Genomic DNA, 26,813 nt, shown 5'->3' on the forward strand with positions numbered 1-26,813 from the left:
TTCCCAGGACCCAGCCCAGGCCTGGCACATGGAGGAGGCTCAGAGGTGCCCACCCAGTAACAGTCAGGCAGAGGAACCAATTAACTAGTTTATTTTAATCCCAGGAAATGTGTCTAGTCAATTTAGAGGTGTCTGCTGCCTCCCGGAAGACCTGCCCCCCTCCCTGCCCCCGTGAGTCCCTTCCCTAATTTCAGTTTGCACTGAAGGAACCAAAGACACACCAGTGGGCTGAGACTGCCTCTCACAGCACCACCAAGTTGGACGTCAGGGCCGGGTTCTCCGCGGGGAGGGAGACAGAGGCAGCAATTATAAAACTGGCTCCGATCTTGTTAAAGCCACATCACAAGGCTCTGGTTTCTGCCTCTGCACTCAATCCTCAATCCTCAGAAAGCACAGCAGACCAACGAGTGTGCATACGTATGATTAAAATCATGGTTGACAAAAATAATCAGCAAGGACCTACTGCAGAGCGCAGGGAGCTCTACCCCACAGTCTAACAACCTAACAGGGAAAAGAACGTGAAAAATAGCAGACATGTGTATGTGTAACTGAACCACGCTGCTGAAACTAACACAACATTATAAATCAACTATATTCCTGTGTGAAGCAAAAATTTTTAAGAATCATGGTTGACAATGTGCAGTTTAGAATTAAGAGAAAATCAACCCAAATCAGCGCCACTAAAGCCCCAAGGGAAGCTTGCAGGCGTCTTTGCAGACACAGCAGAAGGGCCGAGGGCCCAGGCACTGAGGTGGGGGCCCCTCTCTCCCAGGAGGCACAGGGCCCCCACTAGTTGGGACCCTGGGCAAGTCACTCCCCACCATGGGTACCCTCACCCAAAAGGTGGGACAACAGAACCTTTCCAGAATATGGAGAGGAAGGCAGAATGATGGGGTTTATCCCAGGGGCAGCCTAGAGTGGGGAGAGGGGTGCCTCTAGGGCTGGGTGGGAGACACCCCTCCCCGAGCTGAGCCCACCACCACCCCACCCCTGCCTTCCAACCCTTGAACAACTGGGAGGTGTAAGGCAGGGTCCCCTGGGAAAACAGTTTTTGAGGCAAGTGGAATAGCAGCCCCCACCTCGGCTCTGCTTAAAACCGCACCATGGCCCTGAGCGAGGATTAGAAGAAGATTTGGAACCATGTTGAAAATTGATTTCTGCCCCTTCTTCCTGTAATGCTGCTGGTTACAGGGCCTTCTCCTTTACAGGCCTGGCCACCTGTAACCCCGCGAAGCCAATGCAGCAGCCAGTCTGAGGGCCACGGCGGCCCCGTGGGGCGGGCAGCCAGGCTGGCTCACTACAGGAGGTGGATGGCGGCCGCCTTGCGGATGAGCCTGGCGGTCAGCGGGGAGTTGGGCTTTAAGGCATCTCGCTCCATCAGAAGGTTCCTGGGGAAACAGAGACAGGGTCGGTGCTGGAACCTTCTAGAAGCTGGGGGACGGATGGCTCTCTACCCCAAGGCAGGACACAAGCAGCACGGGCCACGGCTGAACTGGCAGAAAGCAAGATGCCCCCTCACCCAGTAGTGGAAGGAGGGGCTAACATCACAGCCCAGGGGACAGGTGGGACCAAGGTCCAGAGGCAGGAGACGGGGCCTTGGCAGGGGCGGGGACCAGCCAGCAGGTGGGCAGTGCTGTGAGGCTGAGAAAGCCTGGGCTCCCACCCCGTGTTTTCATGCTGGCCCAGGCCATGGTGATTGAAGAGCACCCTGGCAGTGTTCCGGTGATGCCCAAGTGCAGAGCGTTTCAGGGTGGGCACAGCCCTGTGGCCTGACCTGCCCCGGGACTGGGGGCCTGACCCCTTGCCATAAGGAGTGCCTGGAACTTATGAGGTGGGGCGTGACTGGAGACGGGGGGAGGACCATGCCTGAGAATGCTGGAAAAGACCCTGATGCTGGGAAAGACTGGGGGCAGGAGGAGACGGGGACGACAGAGGATGAGAGGGTTGGATGGCATTACCGACTCGATGGACATGAGTTTGAGCAGGCTCCGGGGGTGGGTGATGGACAGGGAGGCCTGGCGTGCTGTAATCCATGGGGTCACAAAGAGTCGGACACGACTAAGTGACTGAACAATAACAGCAAGCCTGAGAATGTTCTGGGAAATCAAGCGGCCAAAAGGATGGTGAGGGGAAAATTCCAGCTTTCAACAAGGGAGGGTAATTTAAGACAAAGACACCCCCCCCCCCCCCAAACAACTGGCCATAGTGATCCTTTGCACGGAGGGCGGGGTTAAGGGGCTGGGCCTGGCACTGGGGGTGGGGACACCATGGCACGGGCCGAGGCTTTCTGCTTTGGAGGGGAGGGGGGGCTGAGCAGCGTGAGGACGCCAGGAGGGCACCTGGAGGGGGTGCGCCTGGGACCCCGCCAGCAGCAGGCTCCCCAGCATGCCCAGCGTGGACCACATCGTGCCCCCCAGCTGACCCTGGCTCCCCTGCTCAAGGCCTCGCCCGCGTCTCTGTCCACAGGGCCCCACCCTCCCTGCCCAGCTGCCACCAAGCCTGGAGCTCCCCAAGCAGCTCCAGCACTAGAGAATGTGTGCGGCTTTGCATGTGGCCGTGGGGGCTGACAGAGAGGGCCATGCGTCCCAGGGCGCTGCAGGGTGTAACCACGTCCTGTGTGTCTGTCCACACTCGTGGGACACAGCGTCCGCGTCTGTGTCATCAGCGCCGCCAATGCCCGCTGCTCGGTTTGGACCCGCCTCTGGGGAAACTGGGCCTTGCCTGCCATGGGCTACACAGACTCTGCCCCTTCCACCGGGCCTCTAACCTCCAGAGTCCAGCAAGGGCCTCTGGGGCCCCCTGTGCAGCCTGGACTTGCAGCAGCAGCTTCATGGGGCCTCAGGACACCTCGTCTGCCCACCTGGCACCCCGGTTCCCCTTTCCCCTCGGCGCTCCAGCTGGCCAGGAGACTTGGGCGAAGGGGTCTCATCTCACCCCCAGGGCACCGGGGCCGGTGGGGCTGAGAGGAGCCAGGGGTGGGAGCACGGAGCCTGCGGCAGAGGCTGCCTTCCCAGAGCTTTCTTCCTGGGGTGCCCCCACCCCAACACCCCCAATCCTCCAGCTGCACCCCTCCTCCTGAGCAGATCACCTCTGAGCCAGTTAAACCCGCTTGGTCTCAGGAGTCCCTCTGAATGTCACCTCCACGGGCACTCTCCCGCCCTGAACCCCCATCCACTAAGCGTCTCCATCACGGCATCCTGGGCAGCGTGCCCACGCCCATAGCGTTTTCACACGCATTTGTGGGATGAATCGCTTATTCCCTGCAGGAGACGGAAGCTCCTCGCAGCCTCGGCTGGGGCCTACCCGCCCACCTCTCCCCCTGGCACCTGGCACAGTCTGGCAGGACAATGTGTGGCAGGACGGTGTGAGCCAGGCCTGAAGGCTCAGTGGGTGGGTGCAGGAGAAGGACGGATGTCCCGGGCAGAGGGCAGCACGTGTGAAGGCCCAGGGGCCTGCAGGAGTAAGGAGCTCAGCGTGGCCAGAACAAGGAGTGCGCTGGGGGGGCAGGCGGGGGGCGCTGAAGGCAGGGCCCACGCACGGCCCCTTTGGTCAAGTTGAAGATGCTCAGAGGGGAGAACCAGGCACCCTCGGGGCCTCGTATCTCTGCAGGCTTAGAGACGGACACCACTTTGGGCCAAGGCAGGTGGGAGCCTCTGGGCCCCTGCAAGTCCAGGGGGACCCCCGAGTGAGAGGGGCTGGGCTCTGGACCGGAATGAGGAACTCACCGGGCCACGTGCTTGTGGAGGTCAGACGAGCAGTTCAAGGCCGCGTGAATCAGTAACTGGTTGAAGACGTCTCTCTGAAAGATGCATTGGGCACGTGAGACCCCATGATGTGGGACGAGGGGTGGGGACTCCCTTCCCCACTGCAGGCCAGCCAGTCCTCAGGGACAAGCTCGTGGGGGTGTGAACTGCAAGGACCCTCCCACCCCGCGAGCGCCCACGCTGCACGGAGACGGGGGCTGAGGGGTCCAGGGGCTCCTGGCCCCAGGGCCCTTGCGCGACACACGCGAGGCTGGGGCTCACCTGGGCGTTGCTGCCTCCGATCTGGACCAGCCGGTAGCGGATGGGCAGGAGCAGCTCCACCACGCGTTCGGGGCTCCCATCCTGGGCCTCCACCAGGGCCTGGCACAGGGGCAGCCCCACGTCGCGGGCCAGGAGGTGCTGACAGTTCTCCCCCGGGGACCTGCCGGCCCGAGAGGGTGCCCTCAGCCCTGTGCTGTCCCCCTGACGGCGCACTGGTCTCCCACCCGACTCAGGTCCCTAAGAGGGTGGCCTCCTCCTCAGCCCAGTGTAGGGGCTCTGATCAGGTGGGCTGATGGAAGGACAGGCCACCAGGGACGGGAGAGGACAGGGTTCGCAACTCAGTTCAACGGCGCTGTGGCCTCGGGCCAGTGCCCCGATGCCTGGCCTCAGTTTGCTCATCTGTAAAATGGGAGTAGCAGAGCCGACCTCGCAGGGAAAGCAGGTCAAGGCTGGTACTGGAGCTGGTGCCGCCCCTGGACTGAATGCACAGCTGGGGCGGGCCTCGTCTTCCCAGGGCCCTCAGGAGGTGGCCGATCGGGGTCATGAGGGCTGGGGGCCTGAAGCTATGGCCAAAGCCCCAGGAGGAGGGGCAGGGCAGGTGGCTGTGGGTGTCACCCTCCCCTGGGCAGCAGGGAAAAACCACCAGGGCTCCTGGTCTCCCAGCTGTAGCTCTCCAGTCGGGAGACCAGGGCTGGCCACGTCCCCGGTGGCCTGTACGGGGCCTCCCCAGACTCTGTGGCCCCCGCTGTGATTGGGACCAACTCCCATGGTGCTAGGAACGGAGCGAGGGATGTCGCCACGTCACTGCCCCCATTCTCCTACCAGCCTGTCCCACCAGCTGAGGAAACAGGCCGAGAGCAGAGAGCTGAGACCCTGTAAGGGGCAGTCCCTCTGGCTCCAGGGTCTCCCCGCCTCCCCTGGGCGCGACACTGACCTTGACCTTGAGGCCTACGGGACAGAGACTGCTCTGTGTCCCGGGTTGGGGGAAGCAAGTGTACCCTTGAAGGGCACGCCCCGTGGGGACGCACACCTGGGGGAGACTGAACACCCGGGGCACACACCTTCCGAGGATGCCCGTCTAAGGGCACCCCTGGGAGGAGCCCTCCACGGGCATCCGTGTGGCTGTGCTCTCCTGGGGCCTCCACCCCAAGCCTCCCAGCAGGCAGAGGCGGTCAGCCCGCGCTGCCCCCGCCTACCCCCCCGCCCCGGCCCTCCACGTACTCGCTGGCGTCCCGCAGGGTGGTCAGCAGCTCCTGCGTGGTCTGGGCATCCCCCGCGCCCAGTGACGCCATCAGGAAGTGCGCGTCGTTGAAGAGCAGGACGTGGTCTCGGCTGTGCTTCCGGGTCACAGACAGGACGTCCTGCCACCGCTGGCCCACGGAGACCCCTGGGGACACGGGGGGACACCCGCGGGCCTGGCATGAGCGCGGTGTGCACTCCAGGTGAGGAGGCCCCATGAAGCTGGCAGGCGGCATCTGGCCTCGGGCTTAGGCCTTTGGGCCTGGCTTACGTTAACTTTGTTTAATCATAAAAGCAGCAGGTTGGTAAGGTAGAAAGCAAATCAAAATAATAAAAGCTATGGAAGGGTGTTCAGTAAAGTCTCTGGCCCCTTTGACAAACCCCAAACCACTGTAATGGAGAAGGAAATGGCAACCCACTCCAGTACTCTTGCCTGGAGAATCCCATGGACAGAGGAGGCGGGTGGGTTACAGTCCACGGGGTCGCAGAGAGTCAGACATGACTAAGCCACTGAACAAAACCACTGTCAAAGCTCCTCTTGGGGTTCTCACTGGGAAGGCCCCTGACACAGGGCAGGGGGCCAGTCAGAACCTGCGGAATTCATAAAGAGCACCCTTTAGGTCTGCCTTTTGGGGCTTCCCTGGTGGCTCAGATGGTAAAGAATCTGCTCGCAATGTGGGAGACCTGGGTTCAATCCCTGAGTGCAGAAGATCCCCTGGAGGAGGGCATGGCAACCCACTCCAGTGTTCTTGCCTGGAGAGTCCCATGGACAGAGGAGCCTGGCGGGCTACAGTCCATGGGGCTACAAAGAGTTGTCGCAAAGAGTCGGGCACGACTGAGCACCCCTTTGGGTCTCGATTTCCAGCTCGAGCCTGTCCCTCCTTCTGCTCTGCTCTCCCACACCACCTCCCCTCCCGTCCGTCATGGATCCTACAAGTTACCTGACTCCCCCTCCTGCTCCTCGCGGTCCTCCCGAGACCCCATGGTTGCCCAGACCTCCATGTCTCTGCCCGTCAAGTGGAAGCAGCCTGGAGGCTCTATTCTGCGGTGAGGAAGTGAGTGACCTTCCTCTCCCTTCCCTGGCCCCGCGGCACCCCAATGGGGCCTCCCAGCCTCCAGGCCAGGGCCCGGCCCTTTTAAGCCCCTCCTCACGGGCGTTCCGGGGGCCCAGACTTGAGGCCCGGGCTGGGCCTCCACAGGTGAAGGGTCAACGGGATCTCAGAGTCAACAGGACTCAACTTCCCCTCCCCACCCAGTTCTGGAGGGTTTTGGCTGAACAGAGACACAGGTCCCCACCGGCCGGGTTCTGGGGTCCCAGCCCAGTCACTTGGACGGCAGTGAGGGCTCCTCGACGATGCCCTGGCCTCCAGCCTGGCCGCCCCTGGCTCAGCCCACCTGCTGGACGGAACCTGATCAGCTTGGCCCCACGGGCCCTCCAAGACCCAGACAGAAGCAGCACTCATCACCCTCCGTCCCCGCCCCTCAGCCTCCTCCGCTCCATCGGGGCCGTGGACTGTGCCTCTCGCTGGTCCCTGGAACAGGCCACCTGCTGCCGTCCTTGGGGTGCTGGATAGGCCGCTCCCTGCTATGATGCCCTTTCCCATCGCCCCTCGGCAAAACCCTATGCTCCCTTTTGTGGCTTCCATCTCACCTCCTCTAGGAAGCCTTCCCAGAACCCTCTAGAAACAGCCTCATCCCCACTCTGTCCCGCTGACCCGGGCCCTAGAGTGGGCAGAGGAACCTGCTGAATGTGGGAGGGATGGGAGAGCCATCAGGTACCCCAAGCAGTCGGCCGGAAGCCCTCCGTGGCCCCCATTCAGGCCACGTCCAAGCACTGGGTGACACTGTGGTGAAACTCTTCTCTCTGAAATCCCCAGGCATTGAGAAACTGAGGTGGCACCCAGAGACGGGTAGCCAGGTACCGCCTGTCCCCGGCAGGCCGAGCAGGTAGGCTGTGGGAGCGGCACGGGCCCGCCAGGTTCAGAGCCGGAGGCCTGGGCTCCAAGGGGCAGTGGGATCCAGGAGAAAGGGCCGCGGGGGCCTGGGCCCCTGGCCTGGGGCCGGCTGGAAGGCAGCCGCAGAGCTAGTACCCGGGGCCACGCTGTCCTGGGGCTGAGAGCAGACCCTGGAGAAACTCGCTCAGGCGTTCCCGCCGGCCTGGGCCCCAGCCATGGCCCCGCCCCTCGTCACCCTGGAGCGGAGGGACCAGGAACCAGACGGGGCTACCTTCCATCTGCAGCCGGTACAGCATGGAGCAGCTGTCCACCACGTCCAGCATCGCCCCGCTGGCCTGCAGGCTGGGCAAGATCTGGAAGACAAGGGCGGGTGGGGGTGAGGGGCTGCAGGGACTGCCTGAGTCCGCCTGTCAGGGCCAGGCCCTCAGCCCACGGAAGCCACCGCCAGCGTCCCCTCCACCCTACCCCTCAGGGCCGTTCAGCTCTCAGGGCCTGGGCCGCTCCGGGTGCCCGAGGGGCACTGGACAGACTTGGGAAAGAGCCCAGCGCACTGGCACCTGGGGGAGTGTGCGTCGGGCCCTGGCCCACCGGTCACCTCGTGTCCCCTCCTGGCCTGATAATGACTCCACCTTGAGCAGGTCTGCACCCCACGGCACAAGCTCTTGTCACCCTTCGTAGGATGAAACTTATATAGGGTTTCCTCTTGCAAGAAACCCTGCTGAGCGTCCTTCTCCAGGGTTCAGATCCTCAGATAGCCAGCATGTTTGTGCCCCACCCCCCCAGCCCGGCTCCGTTCTTAAGCCCACAGCGGGGTGCCCAGAAGCTGTGAGTTAGGCTTTTTGTTTTTTTTTTTTCTTTTAAACACACATCTTTGACTCAAAAGTTAAGAGTCTGCCTGCTAATGCAGGAGACTTGGATTCAATCCCTGGGTCAGGAAGACCCCCTGGAGAAGAGAATGGCAACCCACTCCAGTATTCTTGCCTGGAGAATTCCATGGACAGAGAAGCCTGGTGGCCTACAGACACGACTCAAAGACTCAGACATGACTGAGTGACAAATACTTTCACTTTCAAACATGTACTTAGGGCCTGGAGAGAGGGGGAATAGTTAGGGTTTAGTAGGTGGAGATTCTGTTTGGGAAGATGAAAAAGTTGCAGGAATGGATGGTGGTGAAGGCTGCATTGCGATATGAATGTACTGAACGACACAGAGCTGTACATGTAAACTGGTTACCATGGCAACTGCACATTTAAACTGGTTACGGTGGTAAAATACAGTAGGTATGCTCTATCTAAGCTCAACTGTGTCCGACTCTTTGCAACCCACCAGGCTCCTGTCCATGGGATTCTCCAGGCAAGAATGCTGGAGTGGGTTGCCATTTCCTTCTCCAGGGAATCTTCCCGACCCAAAGATTGAACCTGAGTGTCCTGCACTGGCAGGCAGATTCTTTACCACTAGCACCACCTGGGAAGCCCCAGTGTATATTTTACTACAATAAAGAAAAAAAAATTCCCGGCAGTTCCCTAATGGTCTAGCGGTTAGGATTCAGCACTTGCACTGCCACCTGGCCCGGGTTCAGTCCCGGTCAGAGAACTGAGATCCCAGAAGCCACGCAGCACAGCCAAAAACATTTCAGGCGGAACAATGTTCTCACCAAATAAAGGCAATCTAAATGACTAGAAGGAAGCCTGAGATCTCAGAGATGACCATCTGACATGTGCACTCTTCCAATGCCCACAGAGGGGTGTGTGTGTGTGTGTGTGTGTGTATGTGTATGCACACGCGAATTCAGTCATGTTTGACTCTTTGCAACCCACTGGACTGTAGCCCGCCAGGCTCCTCTGTCCATTAAATTTTCTAGGCAAGAATATTGGAGTGGGTTGCCATTTCCTCCTCCAGGGGATCTTCCCAACCCAGGGATTGAACCCACATCTCTTGCATCTCCTGCATTGGCAGATGGATTCTTTACCACCGAGTCACCTGGGAAAGCAATCTCCCAATGCCCACAGGTGAGCAGAGTCAAACCCCGTTCTGGGTTTCAACACTGCCCTTGGAGAGAATCAACGCTGTGAGGTCTTACACAAGAGCTGTGCTTCCGCTCCAGCTGTGGGTCTGTCTGGGGCAACACGGGCCCGCTTAGGAAGCCGGTCGAGACTGAAGGGAAACTGACGCAATAAACTGAATCGAGTGCAAGCGCGGACTTACGTGGTCGTCGTAAATGGTCAGCGCAGCCTCGTATTCGCCCTGGAAACACGAAGTTCCGGGATTAACACAGGGAGAAGGTGAAATGAGATGCCGAGACATGAACTGAAAACGCCTCGACAAAGGCCCGGCCTGCCTGCCCACGGCTTGGTGGGTCTTGGGATGGGCGGAGAGGAACCCCTGCCCCGCAGCCCTTCTTTCCCCAGGTAGGGGACACAGCAGCAGCTGCCGCTAGCGGAGCCCTTTCCACGAAAGCATTGCTTTTCCCATGAGGCGCTTGTCAAGCGGCTGTGAGCTCTTTCATCTATTTCCTCCAGGACTGTTTCTTCCTCTCTGTCTTTTCCTCATGGCCCATTCAGCTGGGTTCACTGCTTTCTTGAAGATGCTGTGTTACTGCATTCTGCATATCCTTACAGGGCCCTTACCTTCCAAGCATTTCTCTTTGGGCCTTTAGGGAACTTCTAGATTTTCTCTACGACAAACTGCAAGAAGAGCCCTTATAAATGGGACCCAGTGGTGGGATCGCTGGGGTCAAGCATGACCCCACACCCGCGCCCCCACTGGGGTGAAGCACTGTGAGGGTCCCGTGGCTCGTTCGGGTACAACCGTGGGGTGCGGGCCTGGCAGTTCACTCCAGGGGCAGAGAGGTACTGGGTCTACATTGTCTCTACAAATGGCACACGTGTGCACAGGATTTCTGAGTCCAGGACAGTGGGAAATACCTAAAGGAGTTCAAACCTGAAGAGCTGTTTGAAAACGTGAGTGCCCTACTGCCTCAGAACGCCGCTGGAATGCACAGACACACAGCGCTGCTCCACAGGGTATAAAGTGCAGCAAAAGGCGGAGAACATTTCCTTCCTTGGAGGGTGAGACCTCACAAAGATGTAAGGCCCTACATCTTTGTAGGTTAAGACGGCGGGTCCTCTTACCTTTTCAATCAGATATAAGGCCCAGTGCCAATAATTATGACAAGCAAGCATGTCAGAGTCCTGGGGAAAGAACAAGAGCATGAGAAAAATCTGACAGCCCGGCTGGGCGGTTGGGGTGGGTACGGGGGGGTAAGCAGCTGCTGTCTGTGTCAATGCAGAACCCCACAGCTTTGGGGGCAGGAAACACTTCCCAGCTCCTGCCTCAGCTGCCCTGGCCAGCAAGTCCATGCCTGTCCATTCCTTTGGCCCTGAGCCTCGGCAAGCGGTGTGCCTGAATTTACCTAGGGCGCTGAGGCTACAGCAGGCTGGCATCTTAGCCCCAGGACAAGGAGGCAGGAGAACCAGAGCCACCCAGAGGGGGCCACTTGGCACCCCAAGCCTCGCCTTCCTTAGGTGTGGTGTGGAGAAAATGAAGAAGCCCATCCAAACGGCTGCAGAGGCCGACTGTGCCCAACAGCACAGGACGTCCCAATAAAACCCGACGGACCACTGCACCTGGGGCCAAACCTCCGCAGGTCCTGGCACACCCCACAGGATAAAGGGGCAGGGGTGACACCTGGACGGCTGCAGCTGCTCTGCTTTGGGCCCCGCCACGAATGCCAGCCTACGTGGCTGCGGCAGACACTTCCTTCTCTGCTTGGACACCACCTCCCACGTCCTGGGAGGCAGCTGACGCCGCCTCCTCCATGACCCACGTCTACACCTATGTCTGAGGATTCAACCCTCCCAGCTCCCCTCCCTCACAGGCCACTGCGGGCTTCTGTTTACAGTGATCCTACACTTCCCTGTCCTTTGTCTACAAACTCCTACTCACCCTTCGACATTCATCTCATAGGCTGCCTCCACCAGGAAGCCTTCTCTGACTGCTCCCCCCTCAAGCCCAATTGGGTAGGATGCTTCCTCCGGGTATCCAAGAGTGCCCCAGCCATGCTATGGTCATGCTGGGAGCTGCTAGCTCCACTTGATGGGTCTTTTGTAGACAGAGCAGCCTGCGCAGGACCCTCAGTGGGGTCCCTGGGATGAGGTAAAGCCCGGGACACTGACTGGAGCCTGAAGAACTGAGCTCGGCGCCGGCAGCCAAGGGCCGGGGGCAGGCGCCGGAGGACAGGAAGGGGAGCCGCGGGCCCCGCCGTCTGTCTCCCGGCCAGGCCGCCAGTCTGGAGGTCGCCAGGAGCCTCCGCAGGGGCCGTGCACAGGCATCGGGGCCCTGCACAGGCATCGCGGCCCAGCGCCTGCCAGGAGATGAGCCCAGCCATCACTGGCTGCCTCGTGTTACAGAGTCAGACCAACGTCCAAGGGCGCTCCTTTGGGGCCAGGGGCCTCATGGCGGTGGCAACAGCAGGTTTTTCAGATGAGGAAACTGAGGCCCAGAGGGATCGGGCTCTTGCCCTGGGGGAGAGGCCAGGCCTCAAGCACCCAGGCCCAGGAAATCCAGAGCCTGGGGCAGGAAGTAAATGGAATGAATACAAATGACCCGGCCCTGACCAGGCCTCCCCGGCCTCCGCCTTGGAGGGCACGGCCGCCCAGGCGCTCCCTGGGTCAGTACCTGCCGGGGGGGCCTGAGGACAGGGGCCCGACCCACACTGCGCCCCCCCACTCCCCACCCAGGGCCAAGTTCAGGCCCAGGGTCTGGGGACCCTTACAAAGACGTGAGTCTGAACCTAATGCCGTCACAGTTCTCCAAGTTTACCTTGCACCTGCTCGCCTGCTCTACCTAATAGCCCTCCTGGAGAGGCCAGGACGCTGCCTTGTCAATGACTCCCCACTGGCCTTCCTGGGCCACACTGAGGTCATCGCGCTAGCCCCTGCTCCCTGCCCAGGTCCTGGTCTCGCCTTCGTTTGCTCAGCCGCTGACCAGCGGCTGCTGGGTGCCCACTGTGGCCCAGAGAAGGGCAGGGCAGCAGACCACCCCTGGACAGGCAGCCCGGGTGGATGCCAGGGACAAACCCGAGGACAACAGGCACATGTGAGGAGACAGGGCCACCGCAGCTGGGTGCAGGCGGGCACAATGAGGCCCCAGGAAAGGGCCGCCTGGCAGGGCTTGAGGGGTCTGGAGGGCATGGGTGCCACTGCCCCACCAGGGACCTGACCCCCGCATGCCAGCCCTGCATACAGTCGCTGGGCCCTCATCCACCCCATCGGCCCCTGGCTGCACCAGCTGCGGACACTCTGTGGTGCTGGGGTCCATGTCCAGCCCTCTAGCCAGTGGCGGAGGCGGCAGCTCAGAGCCTTCGTGGTTCTCACCAGTGCCAGGCTCTTGTTTGTCGCCATTGTTTAGTCGCTCAGCTGTGTTCGACACTTTGCCACCCCGTGGACTGTAGCCCGCCGGGCTCCTCTGTCCATGGGATTCTCTAGGCAAGAATACAGCAGTGGGTTGCCATTTCCTTCTCCAGGTGGGGATCTTCCTGACCCAGGGGCTGAACCTGAGTCTCCTGCAAGGATTCTTTACTGCTGAGCCACCTGGGAAGCCTGGGTTCTTGCTCACCCAGTAATTTTTCTCATCCATTCCTTCTACAGCCAAATGCCTCAGGCCACGACCAATTCTAGAATTACCTGCAAAACGCCGGCAGGTGTTGGGGAGCTGTGTGGCTCCCGGGGGACCTGGTGGTTTGATAGAAACGCTTCCAAGCGGAACATAAGTTTCCCCAGAACTAAGCTGCACCCGGTAACTCTATCTGTTAATCCTCAGCTTAACTTAGGAGGACAGATGGAATTTTCCAGGCGGGTGGATGGACGAGCACCATACCTTCCAGTGGGCTTCCGAGTGCTGCATGAACTCCAGGCCTTCCTGGACCTCCGCTTTCATCTCGTGAATATGCGCAATGGTGTGCACCGACCACGCATCCGTCGGGTTAATGGATAAAGCCTACGTGGGCGGGGGGCGGGGAGGACAAATCGAGATGATGTGTGAGTCAGTCCGCCTGGTGACAAGGCGTCCCAGCTGCAGGGGCACCAGGGGCCTGGGCTCTGCCTCAAAGTAACGACCCCAGAGACCCGCCCGTGAATCAGAGACTGGATGCTGCCAACGAGGGTGTCACTGCCCACTTCATGGATGAGGAGACTAAGGCTCAGGGAGGCTGATGACTTGCCCAGAGCCGCGCAGTGGGGCAGCAGTGGGGTCTTCCCAAAGCAGGGGCTTATTCAACCCCTTCGCCCCCAGCCTCGGGTCCACAGCTGAGTCACGTGCAACGTGCCGCCCAGCGTCCCCACCTTCCTCTCGAGGCTGCCGTGGAGGCCAGTGGACAGAGTGTGTATGGACTCTGGGGGCTCTCAGCTGCCCCTCCCGACTAGTACACACACAAGGACCACACGTGTGGCTCTCCAGGCTCGTTCTGATGCTACTGCGAGGAATGACAGCCACTCACAGGGCTGGTGGACTTGCCAGTGACGACGTGGCAGGGGGACGTGAGGGTACTGAGCGCCTACTGAGCCCGGCACGGGGCAGTAAGCCGAGCTTCACCGTGACCCTGGGGGAGGGGGACCACCCACACGAGCCCGGGCCCCCCCCGGCCCTGCTCCCTCGGCTCCCCCGTGCCTTCACCCCTGCCCCTGGCCCGGCCCCGGCCAGGCGGTCTGCGCCGCAGCGGGTGGTGTGCAGCCCCACTGCAAGGCCCGGCCAGCCCGCGTGGGGACGGAGAGGGGGCCCGCCTGCAGGGACACGGGAGGCCTGGGGCGCAGCCCCACAGGACCAGGACGCTGCGGGAGACCCCGGGCGGGCAGCCGGGCAGGCCGGGGCCCCGGGTCCTGTGAACGGGCCCACGAAGGGTGCAGCTCGGGGCCGGGGCTCACGGCAGGGGCTGCTCACCCCCTGCGGGGATCGTGGCCACCCTCCCCCGCTGACCTGCTTCCCCCCCACAGTTTCCTGGGGCAGAGTCCACCTGGCCAGGGCAACCTGGCCCTGCTGTCCCCAAACTTTGCTCCCAGCACCCGCCCCGCCTGTCTCTGCCCTAAGCCTTGGTCTATCAGCGCTCCATCTATCAGCCAGCCCGGGCCTGCCATTCCCCTTCCTCACAGCCGCCCTTTGCTCTTTCTGCCCTGGGGGTTCAGCCTGCAGATGAGGCCCGGGTGTGACCATCATGAAGCCTCTCCTGATCCCAGAGGAGCCTGTGCAGCTTACTCCCAGTTTCCCAGAAGCCTGGCCTTGCCCAGTATCTGTCTGGAGTGGACTGGTGCTGGGGTCAGAGTGTGGGCGCCGGCAGTAGACCAAGTGTGAAGGGACAGAAGGGGTCCCCCCACATCACCCTTCCTGCTCCTGGCGGTTGTGACTCTTATCTCAGTCCCCCTCTGACTTCCTGAACCATCCTGCCACCCACAGGTGCCCACACGGACGGCGCCCAGCAGGAGGGCCCAATGCCAAGGTGTCCAGGGGACCTTCCTGCATCTGGCCCCCTGGGTGGTGACGCCTGGTCCCCTAGCACGGAGCCAAGATTACAGAGAAGTCCCCTGTGTCCCCCCTCAAAGCCCTGACTCAGGACTGCATCACAGACCCTGTCACCTCCTGTCAAGTCCCACCTCTACTTCTGTGAACCCAGAGGTCTGCAGAGACCCAAGTGCCCTGTGGCCCCAGGAGGGCAGCAATGCCCCCTGGGGAGGACAGGGTGCTGGGAGCCCTCCAGGGCAACGTCTGGGGGACGAGCCCTGCTGGGAGCTGGGGAGCAGGTCTGTCCAGGGAGCATGGACGGTGCTCAGGCAGCCTGTGGAGCCTGGCGCTGCCTTCTGTGGGCTGGGCGGCCTTGGCCGTGGCCTCCCGGAGCCCGGCTGCTCTCCTCTGAGTGATGAAGGGGCTCAGTGCCTCATGGCATTGCATCCAGCAGATGGACCGGGCACGTCCAAGTGAGGGCCAACCCTGAGCCAGGCCCAGGAGCGGTTGTCACTCCCGGGTACATGGTGGTCCCTCCCTGGGCCTCAGTCTCTGCTCCTGGGAGGGGAGGCGCTGGAGGAGGGGCCTCTGAGTCAGACAAGCCGAGGCCCCGGGGCCTGCAAGCCAGGGTGTCCAGGGTGCGTCCAGGGTAGCGGCCAGCCAGTGTGCCCCAGCACAGAGGGAGGGGCCAGGCCCGCGGGAAGCACTTAGCATCCCACCCGGCTCTGTGCCCTTGGCTGCGGCTGCCGCCAGTGGAGGCGGTACTCAAGAGAAGGCCTGGCCAGCAGGCCCCAATGCCAGGTCAGGGCCCACCGGAAGCGGCCTGATGAGATAAAATTTATATTTTAAGGGAGGACCAGAAAAATGAAGCCTAAGATCCTCTCTGTGCCTGTTCGGGCCTTCTCCCTGGCTCCCCGATGTGCAGCGCACGCCTGCATCACACATTAAACCAGAGCTCCTCAAAGAAGGGAGTGCCTGCTCCGCCCTGGAGACGGAGTCTTCCCTCTCCTCGGATGCCAGCAGTCTAAGTTCTTCAGAGAACACGGCCCTTCCCAGCCCTGCAGTGGGGCGTGGTGACTTGCTGCTCACTTTGTTCGTGCTTATCCAGACTGTGTGTCCTTGGTGACCTTCAGGGAAAATATCAGGATGTCTTTTTGATGTTCGGTCCTTTGTCTCACAAAAGTAGGCGACTGTACCTTCAAGTTCTAACAGGCAGAACAGTGCTCAGAACTGTAAGCTTCCCGGTTTACAATCCTCAGTTTGGCTCGAGTAAAATTCCCTTTCTTTCCTTCTTAACTTGATAGCTCAGTGGCGACAGTTTTTGGCGACAAGCCTCACTCAGCACCTAATGGTCCTCTCTTGGAGGCTTGGTGCTGTCGGCGACGCTTAGAAACCTGCGGTTCTAGGTGGGAGAAGCAACGCTGACACCCATTTCCCACCTACACAGTTTAGGTCCAAAACACACACGGGGGGCCCTGGAGACACGGAGCTGGGGGTGCACAGGGCCGTCACGCCGTGTGACCCGGAGGGAGAGGGGTGGACGGAACCTCACGGGCCTTCCCCCACCTGTGCAAGGTAGCTCTGCAGACCCGGGGGGCACAGGTGACCGGAGGGGGCTGCCCTTTCTGTTAACACAAGCCCTCCCAGTAGGAATTGGGGTGCAGAATGGGGGGCTGAGCCTGGCCTGCTCTGCCCCCCCTGACACTGCTCCCCCAGGGGCCCCGCACCTGGGAAGGGCCCACCTACCTCTTTGGCCAGCTTTTCTGCCCAATCATAGAGATTGGTTTCCATTAGTCCGAAAGAATAGATGCCTTTCACGTAGCTGGAAACAGAAACAGAGATGATTATTTTTTTTAAATTGATGGGAACCATTCCACCCACGACACGGCCAGAGCAGGGTTGTGACCCCCCCAGACGGTATGTCTGGACACACGCCCTACGTGGAATTCGAATCTTTGCGGCTTATGATCAAGTTAAGATGAGGCCATCCTGGATGAGGGTGGGCCCTAAACCCAACGACTGGTGTCCTTATAAGAGAAAGGAGAGGAAGGCAGAACACACAGGGACACACACACACACAGAGGACAGACAGTCACGTGGAGACGAAGGCAGAGACTTGCCAGTCCCCACAGTCACTGGAGCCAATTCCGTAAAATAAATGCACCTCCCTCCCTCCTCTGCCCTCTCTCTCTCCCTGTGTGTGTGTGTGTAAATAACATAGATATAGATATACATATCCTGGGTTTCCCTCGTGGCTCAGTGGTAAAGAATCTGCCTGCCAATGTAGGAGACTCGGGTTGGATCCCTGGGTCGGGAAGATCTCTTGGAGGAGGAAATGGCCACCCACTCTAGTATTATTTCCTGGAGAATTCCATGGACAGAGGAGCCTGGCGGGCTAAGTCCATGGGGTCGGACACAAAACTTAGTGACCACATAATAAATACACATCCTATTGGTTTCTGTTTTCTGGAGAACCCTGACAACACAGCTCTTCAACCTATTAATCCACTTGCCCTTCACAACAATCCTATGATTAAGATGCAGTGGAGGTGACCCCGGGTGGCGGTCCCTAGGCCTGCTCACAGTTATTCCACGCCTCCCTCTCCTTCCAGCCTATGGTAGTGCTGCGCTTCCTGGCCTCCTGAGGCGGGGGCGGGGGTGGGGGGGTGACTGGATCTGGCCAGCGACTCAGAGCACTTCACTCTGAGCACTAATGCCACTGCGAGTCCCCCAGGAGAGCTCTCTTCCCTCTTAGCAGCTGGCGTGTCCAGAAAGTCGTGGCTTCACCAGCTGGGATCCCAGAGGGAGACAATGGTGTGGGCCCAGAGCCTCTGCCCGCCTGTGATGGGACACGTATTATGAGGGAGAAGCTCGCCTTTCTTGTAATAAGAAGTGGAGAAAAAGATCTAGAGGATGTTTGTTACTGCAGCAAAACCTACCTTGTGCTGACTGATACATAATAGTATTACTTCATTCCCAGGATGGAGTAAAGATCAAGTGAAGATGTGAAAACTTTTCACTTTTTTTTTTTTTCTGGCCAAGACCTGTGGCTTGCAGAACCTTAGTTCCCCGACCAGGGGTCAAACCCAGGCACAGAGACCTGACCCTGGACCACCAGGGAACTCCCACCTTTTCACTTCGGAGAAATAGGAAAGAGCAACAGCAGCCTCCCGAGTTTCAGGGCAGGGCCTCTGCCATTCTTCAGGGCAGAGGAGAGAGGCTGAGACAGGAATGATGTGACTGCCAGCTGGCACTGACCTGCTCAGGGGGATGTCGGGTGTCCAGAAGGGATAAACTCGAGCCACGGAATCTCGCATTTGCTCCTGGTAGCCCAGGTAAAAGTAGGCATCGTGGGAAAACTTCAGGGCCAACATGTCTGTTGGGTGGTCCCGGAGAATCTGCTCCCATAGCTCACAGGCTTTCGGGAAGTTCCTGGAAGCCAAGAGAGGCGTCTCAGCAACCCCGAGCCCAGTTCACACACAGCGAGTGGAAGGGGCTTCCCTTCCTGCCAGTGTCACGGCTCACACTGAACTGGTTAAAATACACAGGCACATTTCTGTGTCAGGTTGTGGCTCAGAAAATGCAAAAGCCAGTGGGATGTTTTACTTTCTAACTCAAGCAAAAAAAAAAAAAAAAAAAAAAACCCGTTTCACAAGTTGCCAATTCACCTAAGACCAAACACCAGCTGTGGGAAGTCTGAGAGGTGGAATTCCAACCCTGCGCTGACATTCACACTGATTCCCCAGGAAGACAGTGAAGGACAGGGAAGCCTGGTGTGCTGCAGTCTGTGGGGTCACAGAGAGTCAGACACAACTTAGCGACTGAACAACAGCAACGACACCAGGGAGACCGGGACAGAGCTCTGTCACGGCTTCAGAACTCGGTCACCCAGGTCTGCGGGCATCTCCCTGCACAAGCAGACACACGGGGTGTCCTGGGGGCACAGGACACACAGGGGGACAGCGTGGGAACCAAAGGGGCAGGGGGCAATGGGCAGATGCTCATCTGGTGTGTTAGGACCAGGAGTCTAAGGGCAAGGGTCTTCCTCTCTCTTTTATCTATTTATTTACTGTGATCCTATTATTTTTGATGTTGTCATCCAGTCGCTAAGTTGTGTCTGACTCTTTGTGACACCATGGACTGTGGCAATGATTTTTGTAATGAAAATAATAACCAACTTATTCAACGAAACCAAATAAGCTGCTTCGAATGTCAGACTAGGAATCTGAACCAACCGTGTCCTCAGTCAGCTGAGGATACCGCGGCAGACAAGGTGCGGCTCTCGGTCAAAGAGGCATGGGAGGCAGGGTGGGCATCACCCCCCAGCCCCCTCTGCACAGTGCTGGGGCAGCCCGTGGAACTGGCCAGCGAGCGTGGTCCTGGAGGCCAGCCCCTGGCCCAGGGAGGCCCCTCACCCCTTGGCAAAGGTCTCTACTGCATTCACGTGCAGCTGCTCCCGGTGGGTCAGGGGCTGGGTTTTGGAAATCTCCACCATCGTCTTCACGGCCACATCCAGCTCTTTGTCCAGCCTCACGGAGCTTCCGGTGCCAATCAGCACGAGGCCATTAGCGATGGCGTGGCCCATGGCTGGCGAAAAGTGGGAAAAGAGCTGGTGATTCAGACGGTCCTGCCCAGCCCAGGCAGGCCCCGCAGGTGAAATAAACACCCCATGTCCTAGGAGGGGCAAGTCAGGAGGCTTTAGGCTGTGTCTCCACCAACAGTGCAGAGCTCGGACCCTCACCATGCGCGTGGAGGTGCAGCAATCCTAACACATCCTGCACCCCGCCGAGCACTTTTCCAGCAGGACATTCCGGGGAGCACCAGTGTGTGGGGCACCTGTGCCCCCCCTCACTGGATGAGCTGGTTAGGGGCTGCCTCAGGGCGCTTCGGAAGCCCCTCTGCTTCCTTCATCAGCTGCTATTATCACTGCCACCAGCACAGGGCCTCCCAGGGGCCCCCCAGTAGATGCTGTCGGGGGGGCCGGCCCCCAGAGCACAGAAGCCGTGATCCTGTCTTGGCTGCCTTCCTGCGCTGAAAACTTGGTGGCTGAGAAAGATCGGGGCGCGGCGGGGGGCGGGGGGCGGGCGCTGCCTTGCGGCCCTTGCAGCAGTCTAGGCCCCCGCGACCCACCTGGGATTGCCAGCCCCCGTCCTGACAGAGGAAGGATGTCCACTGGTGTTTCAAACTCCAGTCCCTAGTCCGGGTCTGGGACCTAGGACCCAACCGCAGTGCTAGGACCACATGTGGCCCCCGCGTCTGACCTGCGGGCCAGGGTCTGCTCAGAGAGCCTGAGCCCATGCCCAGAGGCTAGCTCCCCTGACAGCTTCCTTCATCCCCTGTTCTGTGCCCCTTGCCCTCAGTGGGACCTGGGCATGGCAGGGGGCAGCGGTGGAGGGGGGAGTCCCTGCTGCCCTCCCCTCTCAGCCCTTCCCCCCAGCCCAGAGCCTTACCCAGGCTGGGGCTACCCTGCTGGGGTTCTGGGATGCACTGGCCAGACCCCCATGCCTGCCACGCACATGGCTTGCCTGTGACCGCAGCCCCTGTCCCCAGGTTGGTCTCCCCTGCCCCAGCCTCTCTGGGGAGGGCCTCACTAGGAGGAGGCCTCACTAGTGTGCAGAAAGGCTGCAGTGGCCACTTCTTGTGTTTCCAGGGGGGTCCAGGCTTTGGATTGAGACAGCCGTGTCTGATTGCAGATCCCCAACTACCAGTTGGGTAGCTTTGGGTGTATTTCTTACTCTGTCTGAACCTCAGTTTCCTCATCTGAGAAATGGGATCAGAGTCTTCCTTGCATAATTGATGTACAATTAAGGAAAATATTTGGAAGATATCTTCTATAGAAACTGGCATCTTTATGGGAGCAGCTGTTATTCCAAGCACAGTGGTGACTGTGATCTTCCCTTCCTCCCAGCCTGGTCACTGCCACAGGCCTGCCCTCTGTGGCCCAGCTGAGGTCTGTACTCAGAGAACCAGTAAGGGGCTGGACTCATGAAACACGGCCCTCAACCCAGGGGAAGCATCACTCACCGAAGGTTGGATCTGCTGCTTTGAGCTTTGACAGGCAGCTCTCAATGCCACCAAGGCCCTGGTCGTTGGTCCATTTTACGTACTGAAATTTAAAAGGAGAAACAAAGCTGTCCCCAGGGAGCTTTTAGTTCATGTAAATGAAGGTGTGTATGTAAACCTTTTTTTTTTTTTTCTCTCTCTAGAATACTGAGTATTTTCTGGACCTCAGCTCAAAGAAAATACAACTGGGGTGCATCTCAGATGAAGAGACTTAGTACATATAACTCAAAGCACATTTTCAAGGGCTAGTGAGGCCTCTGTGTCCAAAAAAGATACATCTAAAGGAAAGTCCTTCCTGATAGGCGACCTGCCCATAGTGTCAGCCTCGTCAGCCTCAAGAGGGCACTAGACATTTGGGTACTTCCATTTATTCTTTTAAAAAAGAACCATAGTAAACATTCATTATAGAAAGTTAGGAAGGGCTTCCCGGGTGGCTCAGGGGTAAAGAATCCTCCTGCCGGTGCAGGGGACACAGGTTCCATCCCTGGTCCACAGTCCACAGACCGTGGAGCAACTAAGCCCCGTGTGCCACGATTATCGAGCCTGTGCTCTACGCTCTACAGGCCACGCTCTGCAACAAAAGGAGCCACTGCAATGAGAAGCCCCCGCTAGCTGCAACTAGAGAAAAGTCTGAGCAGCAGTGAAGACCCAGTGCAGCCAAAAATAAATTTAAAAATATATTAAAAGAGAAAAGAGGAAGCGGCGCACAAGCTGGAAGATCAAACTTGTCCTAATTTCCCTGGTGGCTCAGCTGGTAAAGCGTCCACCTGTGATGCAGGAGATCCCGGTTTGATTCCTGGGTCAGGAAGATCCACCGGAGAAGGGATAGGCTACCCACTCCAGTATTCTTGGGCTTCCCTTGTGTGGCTCAGCTGGTAAAGAATCCGCCTGCAATCTGGGAGACCCGGGCTTGATCCCTGGGTTGGGAAGATCCCCTGGAGAAGGGAAAGGCTACTCACGCCAGTATCTGGCCTGGAGAATTCCATGGACTCATATAGTCCATGGGGTCTCAAAGAGAGTTGGACACGACTGAGCGACTTTCACTTTCACTTTCATCCTAATTTCCTCTCATCATCGCTCTTGACAATTTGTTTCTAGTCTCTCTGTTTTAATGCCTACTTACTGATTTGGCTGCACTGGGTCTTAGCTGTGGCACTCGAGATCCCCGATCTCTTACGGCAGCGGGACCTTTTAGTTGCAGCATTGGAGTTCAGTGGCAGCAGGCAGGATCCTTGACCAGGGATGGAACCCGGCCTAGCACTGGGAGTATGAAGCTGCAGCCACTAGACCACCAGGAAAAATCCCTTAATGCCGAGGTTTTAAAACTCTGTCAGACATTCCTGGTGGTTCAGGGGTTGAGATTCTGTGCGCTTCCAATGCAGGGGCTGCATTTCCAGTTCCATTCCTGCTGGGGGAGCTAGGATCCCACTTGTCGGGTGGCCCAAAGCCCAAAACATAAAACAGAAACGATACTGTAACAAATTCAATAAAGACTTTAGAAAAGATCCACACACAAAAAAAATCCTAAAACCATAATAATGCATTAGATTTTAGAATGTGCTCTGTCAGATATCCAACCTCCATCTATACAGAATTAGCACGTAGCATTTTAACAAGACTTGAGGGAGTGGGCACAGAGACAAGGACTCATGGGAGAGCACACACACTGGCAGGGTTTGGAGCGTGGGGCTGCACTGGGGAATGTTTCCTGTAACAAATCATGCTCCGCAAAAGCCAAAAGGGGAAGGGGACAAACAGGCAAAGAGCTCAGATGCACACAGTGGAGGCCATGTCACCGTTGTCTCTTGGATGGCCCTCGTTTCTAGCAGCTTCCTCGGTCCTTATGCTACATGGATGGAATCAGTAGGTAGCGGCCTTACTGCTCTTGGAAGAGCCCCGCCCTAGTTTTCCATCAAGGTGTGTAGACCCAGGTGCCTCCTGCCCCTCTTAAGTCGCTGCAGGAGTCAGCCCCACGCTCCGGGCCTCAGCTCCCCTACCTGTCAACCAAAGTATTTGGACCTTACCTCTGTGACGCTCCTAGTTCTAAGACTATAGGCTCCTTCACTGCAGTTAGAAATGATTGGTGATACAGTGGAAGGTCTTAGAACAGCCACAGGTGGAGGAGTATATTCACAGATTAGACCCAGAAGGCGGGCGGGCGGGGGGGGGGGGGGCGGAGGCTGATGTCCTAAACGGAGGAGATCCACACCAAAAACCCCAGCACCCTCACAGACCAACGCCTGCCGCCTGGAGGACCTCCCAGCTATGTCCTGGGGCCAGAGGAACTGTTCCCCCATCCTGAGGATACAGAGGACATGGATTCTATTGCACTGGATTGCTCAAGTCTGCATGCAGCTTAAAAAGCATCCATGGCTTTCTGAGCCACTGACTGTGGGACTTGGGAACAGCCTGAGCCATTGGTCCTGGGCAAGGATGCTTCAAGGCATCATGAAGGTCCCCAGGAAGTCTTTCTACTCTCGAGTTTACCAGGGTACAATAACTCTGGGTACAAGTGGGGTTAACGGGCTACAATGTTTATAAAATCAGGATAAAGTGGGAAAGCTCTGAATGCTTCCAGTGCCATGCCTGTATGCGGTCACCACTGACCAGCTCAACCTGGACAGCACATGGCACTTGGCAGTTTGGCTGTAACCTTCAGCAAGCTATGCGGACGGAAGCTGGCGATCACTGGGCCTGTGTGGAAGCGCCATGTCCTCGTGGCGCAAATAAATGCAGCCGTCAGACACACCCAACATTTATCTCATGAACACAAAACCCATTCACCAATTTTAGAAACCTCCTCTTGGATCTTTACAGACACAACTGCCACTTCCCTCTGCAAACGCACCTGGGTCAGGGTGGCGTCAAACAGCCTGCAGGCCTCATTGCTTGGTGTTGAGAGTGGCAGCCGGGCATCCTTCCATGCCTGCGCACAGCAAGAAGCGGTCTTATTCCTTGTAGCCTTCCCAAGGAGCACGCGCGAGCCTCCACCCCCAAACCCGGAGGAAGCTGATGCCTGTACTCTGCAGGTACGGGCCTGGAAAAGCCCCATCCTTGTGGGGCTGGTGCGGACTCCCAGATTTCATAGATGGTGCAGTTCAAGGAGAGTTGAATCCTGGGTGGGACTACCCCTAAGTAAACACCAGGGACGTGAAAGCAGCCAACTGCCCTCAGGCAAGCTCCTCCCTCCCTCTGACCTTTGTCTGGCCCCTCTGTGAAATGGGGCTCTGGAGGATACCTGGGTGACTGGGACGTGTCCCCCAGGGATCCCACGCTCAGCAAGAGTGAGGCACTCATCAGGCTGCAGCAGGGTATGCCAGGGCAAAGGAGGGGCTAGAGTTGGAGTCCAAAACCAGGTGGGTGGTCCTTCTCCCTCGCCGGGAGGGTGCCAACCACCAAAGGGATTCCTCTCATCCCAATTTTCAGTCACACGATTCAGACATTAGGGAACACCTCCAGCTCTCAGAATTCTGCACTGTAGTGACAGCCCAGGCATCCTGCCGGGGGCACAGGCCACTCTTCTTACTCCCGGAGCGCAGTCGACGGCCCCTCCAAGTAACAGTGGGGGCAGGTCCCCTCACTCCTCCTCCTCGGGTCCCAGCGAGACCCAGACGACACCCTCCAATGCCCGGCCTCCTCTCCGTGCTGGGCTACGCAACCCCGAGGATTAAGAGGCTCTGGGCTCTCCGAGGGGCCGGGCCTCCTGCCACAGATCTCTCGGGTGCTGGGGAGCACCGGAGTATCCTCTGGTGCCTTCCGTGCGCCCGGGACACCCGCGGGGCTGTCGGGGGAACCTGTCACCACTGCACCCCGGGAAGCTCTAGTCCTACCAGCCCACATGTCGCCGGGCCACCCCGGGGATGCGGGGCCGCGGGCGCTCGGCCGAGGGCGGCCTCCGGGTACCTGACAGTCGCGAAGCGGCGTGGTGGCGGCCATGGTGCGGGTTCCTCGGCCGCCTTGCTGCCTCTGCGACCTTCCGCGCGGGGGCGGGCTGTCGAGCCTCGGGGGCGGGGCTGGGGGCGGGCGCGGTCCCCGCCCACTACTGGCCTCCGACACACCCGCAGCGCCAGGAGGGTTACCCTCCCGGCGGGGGGAACCCAGGGCCACCCCAGGCTGGCAGCTTTGGTGTGAGCCCCACCTACCCGATCAGACAGGAGCCAGGGGCGGCAGGGGTGCTGGGCGGGCGTGGGAGAGTGGGTGGGATGAGGGAGTCCCTTTCCATGGGGACCCCCTGAGAGGTGACTGCAGGGACCCCTGGGAGGCAGAGGAGCCCTGGGGCAGCGGTCCCTTTGAACAACAAGTGGGACCAGGGGCCGTGCTGTAAGGGCCCCGACCCCGGATGCCTCTGTCCTGGGTGTGGCCCGGACAGTTGCACAGGGCCTCACACTTAGAAGGACCCCATGCTCGCTTTAAACCTCTGCTCTGGTCATCTTGAAATTCTTGACCATCTTTGAACAAGGTTCCTACATTTTGATTTTGCACAGGGCCCTGAAAATCATGTAGTCGGGCCTCTGACAGCCAATGCATTAGCACGTGCATCTTTTCTGAATTCCCCACAGCACACCACCTCCATGGCCACTAACCCCAAACTGAGTCAGGACCAGCTCACTCACATACCGAGCGTTCTTGCAGCAGGCAGGCCTGTGCCTTTGGTTTCCCTTGACCCCGCCTAAGAGGCCCCTGATCCTTCAACCCTGTCCACCTACAGTCTATCTCCCTCAACGCAGAAGGATGCTTCCAACCTGGAAATCAGATCAGGCCCTTCCCCGCTCAAAACCCTCAAACACTTCCCAAGCTACTTGACATAAAATTCAAATACACGACCATGGTCTCTGAGGCCCAGCTTGCTCTGGTCACTGGCCGTCTCTCCAATGACATCGTCTACCACTTCCTCTCCTCTCTGCTTACTCAAGCCCACTAACCTTCTCTCTCTTTCCTGCCTCCCTGCATTTGTACTTACAGGTCCCTGTCCTAGTTATGCCCTTCCCTAGCTCTTTGTGAGGCATGCGCCCTCATTTCATGGTGATCTGTGGGCTCAGAGGGCACCTCCTTGAAGAGGCCTTCCTTGATTCCCCATCTCACTGTCATTCATATCTCTACCTGCCTTATTTGTCTTCATATCACATCTCACAGTTATACTCAAAATCCCTCACGCTTAGGTTAGTTTTGATTGTCGCTCAACCTGTTACGGGAAGCACACTGATTGAAACCGCCCACCCTGGCCAGGCACCACAGTAACCATTTGAATGAGTTGTTTTATGACAGGAGGTCCTGGTAAGGAACAGGGAACTAATAAGCCTCCAGCAACCAAAGAGCTCAGGAAAGGTAAAAAGGAGACACCACCTGTCCAACCACCTCCCAGAATCCTTCTCTCTGGCATCCATCTTGGCTGAACAAAGCGTGCACCACCAGGAAGGACTCTTGACTCAGAATGATTGGCTAAGGACAACCCATAAACTAATCCCATCACCATAAAACCCGAGACTGTGAGCCATGTGACAGAGCCGTTCTCCTGGGTTCCCTTACCCTCCTTATCTCCACCCGGGTGCCCTTTCCCAATAAAATCTCTTGCTTTGTCAGCACATGTGTCTCCTCGGGGCAATTCATTTCTGAGTGTTAGACAAGAGCCCAGTTTCGGGCCCTGGAAGGGGTCCCCCTTCCTGCAACAAACCCCTTTATAATGGAAGCTCCATGGGAACTAGGCCTAGGGCTAATGCCTAGAAAAATGCCTGGTGTATAGTAGGTGCTTGAAAGCTGTCTAAAATGACCGATGTTAAATGAATTAATGGGGAACAAAAAGGAAAACAATCAGACATAACAATGGATAATCGGAGAAAGTAAGAAAACAAATAATTGAAGTGACAGATCTAATCCAAACATATCAATAATCACATGAGATGCTGAGCGTACTTGCATTAAATGCTGATGGCCATTTCTTGTTGTTCAGTCACTAAGTCCTGTCTGATTCTTTGCCAGCCTATAGACTGAACCTCGCGAGGTTTCTCTGTCATTCACTGTCTCTCAGAGCTTGCTCAAACTC

The 26,813-nt window shown here is 58.5% G+C and overlaps 1 protein-coding gene across 3 annotated transcripts; it reads right to left on the reverse strand.

The window, feature by feature from the left end:
• Positions 1-74: 74 nt before the first annotated feature.
• Positions 75-24,780, reverse strand: TTC38 (tetratricopeptide repeat domain 38). Of its 3 annotated transcripts, none has more exons than XM_061124332.1 (14): positions 24,677-24,780; positions 23,622-23,699; positions 20,735-20,816; positions 19,126-19,297; positions 17,969-18,142; positions 16,457-16,532; positions 13,097-13,216; positions 10,351-10,410; positions 9,425-9,463; positions 7,491-7,572; positions 5,247-5,412; positions 4,026-4,185; positions 3,726-3,799; positions 75-1,388 (listed from the first exon to the last, which is right to left on the reverse strand). In XM_061124332.1, exons 1-14 carry the CDS (start codon positions 24,707-24,709, stop codon positions 1,298-1,300), a joined length of 1,407 nt encoding a protein of 468 aa, XP_060980315.1. In that variant the 5' UTR covers positions 24,710-24,780; the 3' UTR covers positions 75-1,297. The 3 variants fall into 3 exon arrangements, with proteins under 3 accessions (XP_060980315.1, XP_060980316.1, XP_060980317.1); XM_061124333.1 differs by lacking the exon at positions 24,677-24,780 and adding an exon at positions 21,897-22,245 and having other exon boundaries at positions 23,622-23,688; XM_061124334.1 differs by lacking the exons at positions 9,425-9,463; positions 10,351-10,410.
• Between the last annotated feature and the right edge of the window lie 2,033 nt (positions 24,781-26,813).

The sequence above is a fragment of the Dama dama genome, chromosome 22, assembly GCF_033118175.1.
Source record: "Dama dama isolate Ldn47 chromosome 22, ASM3311817v1, whole genome shotgun sequence".
NCBI lineage: Eukaryota > Metazoa > Chordata > Mammalia > Artiodactyla > Cervidae > Dama > Dama dama.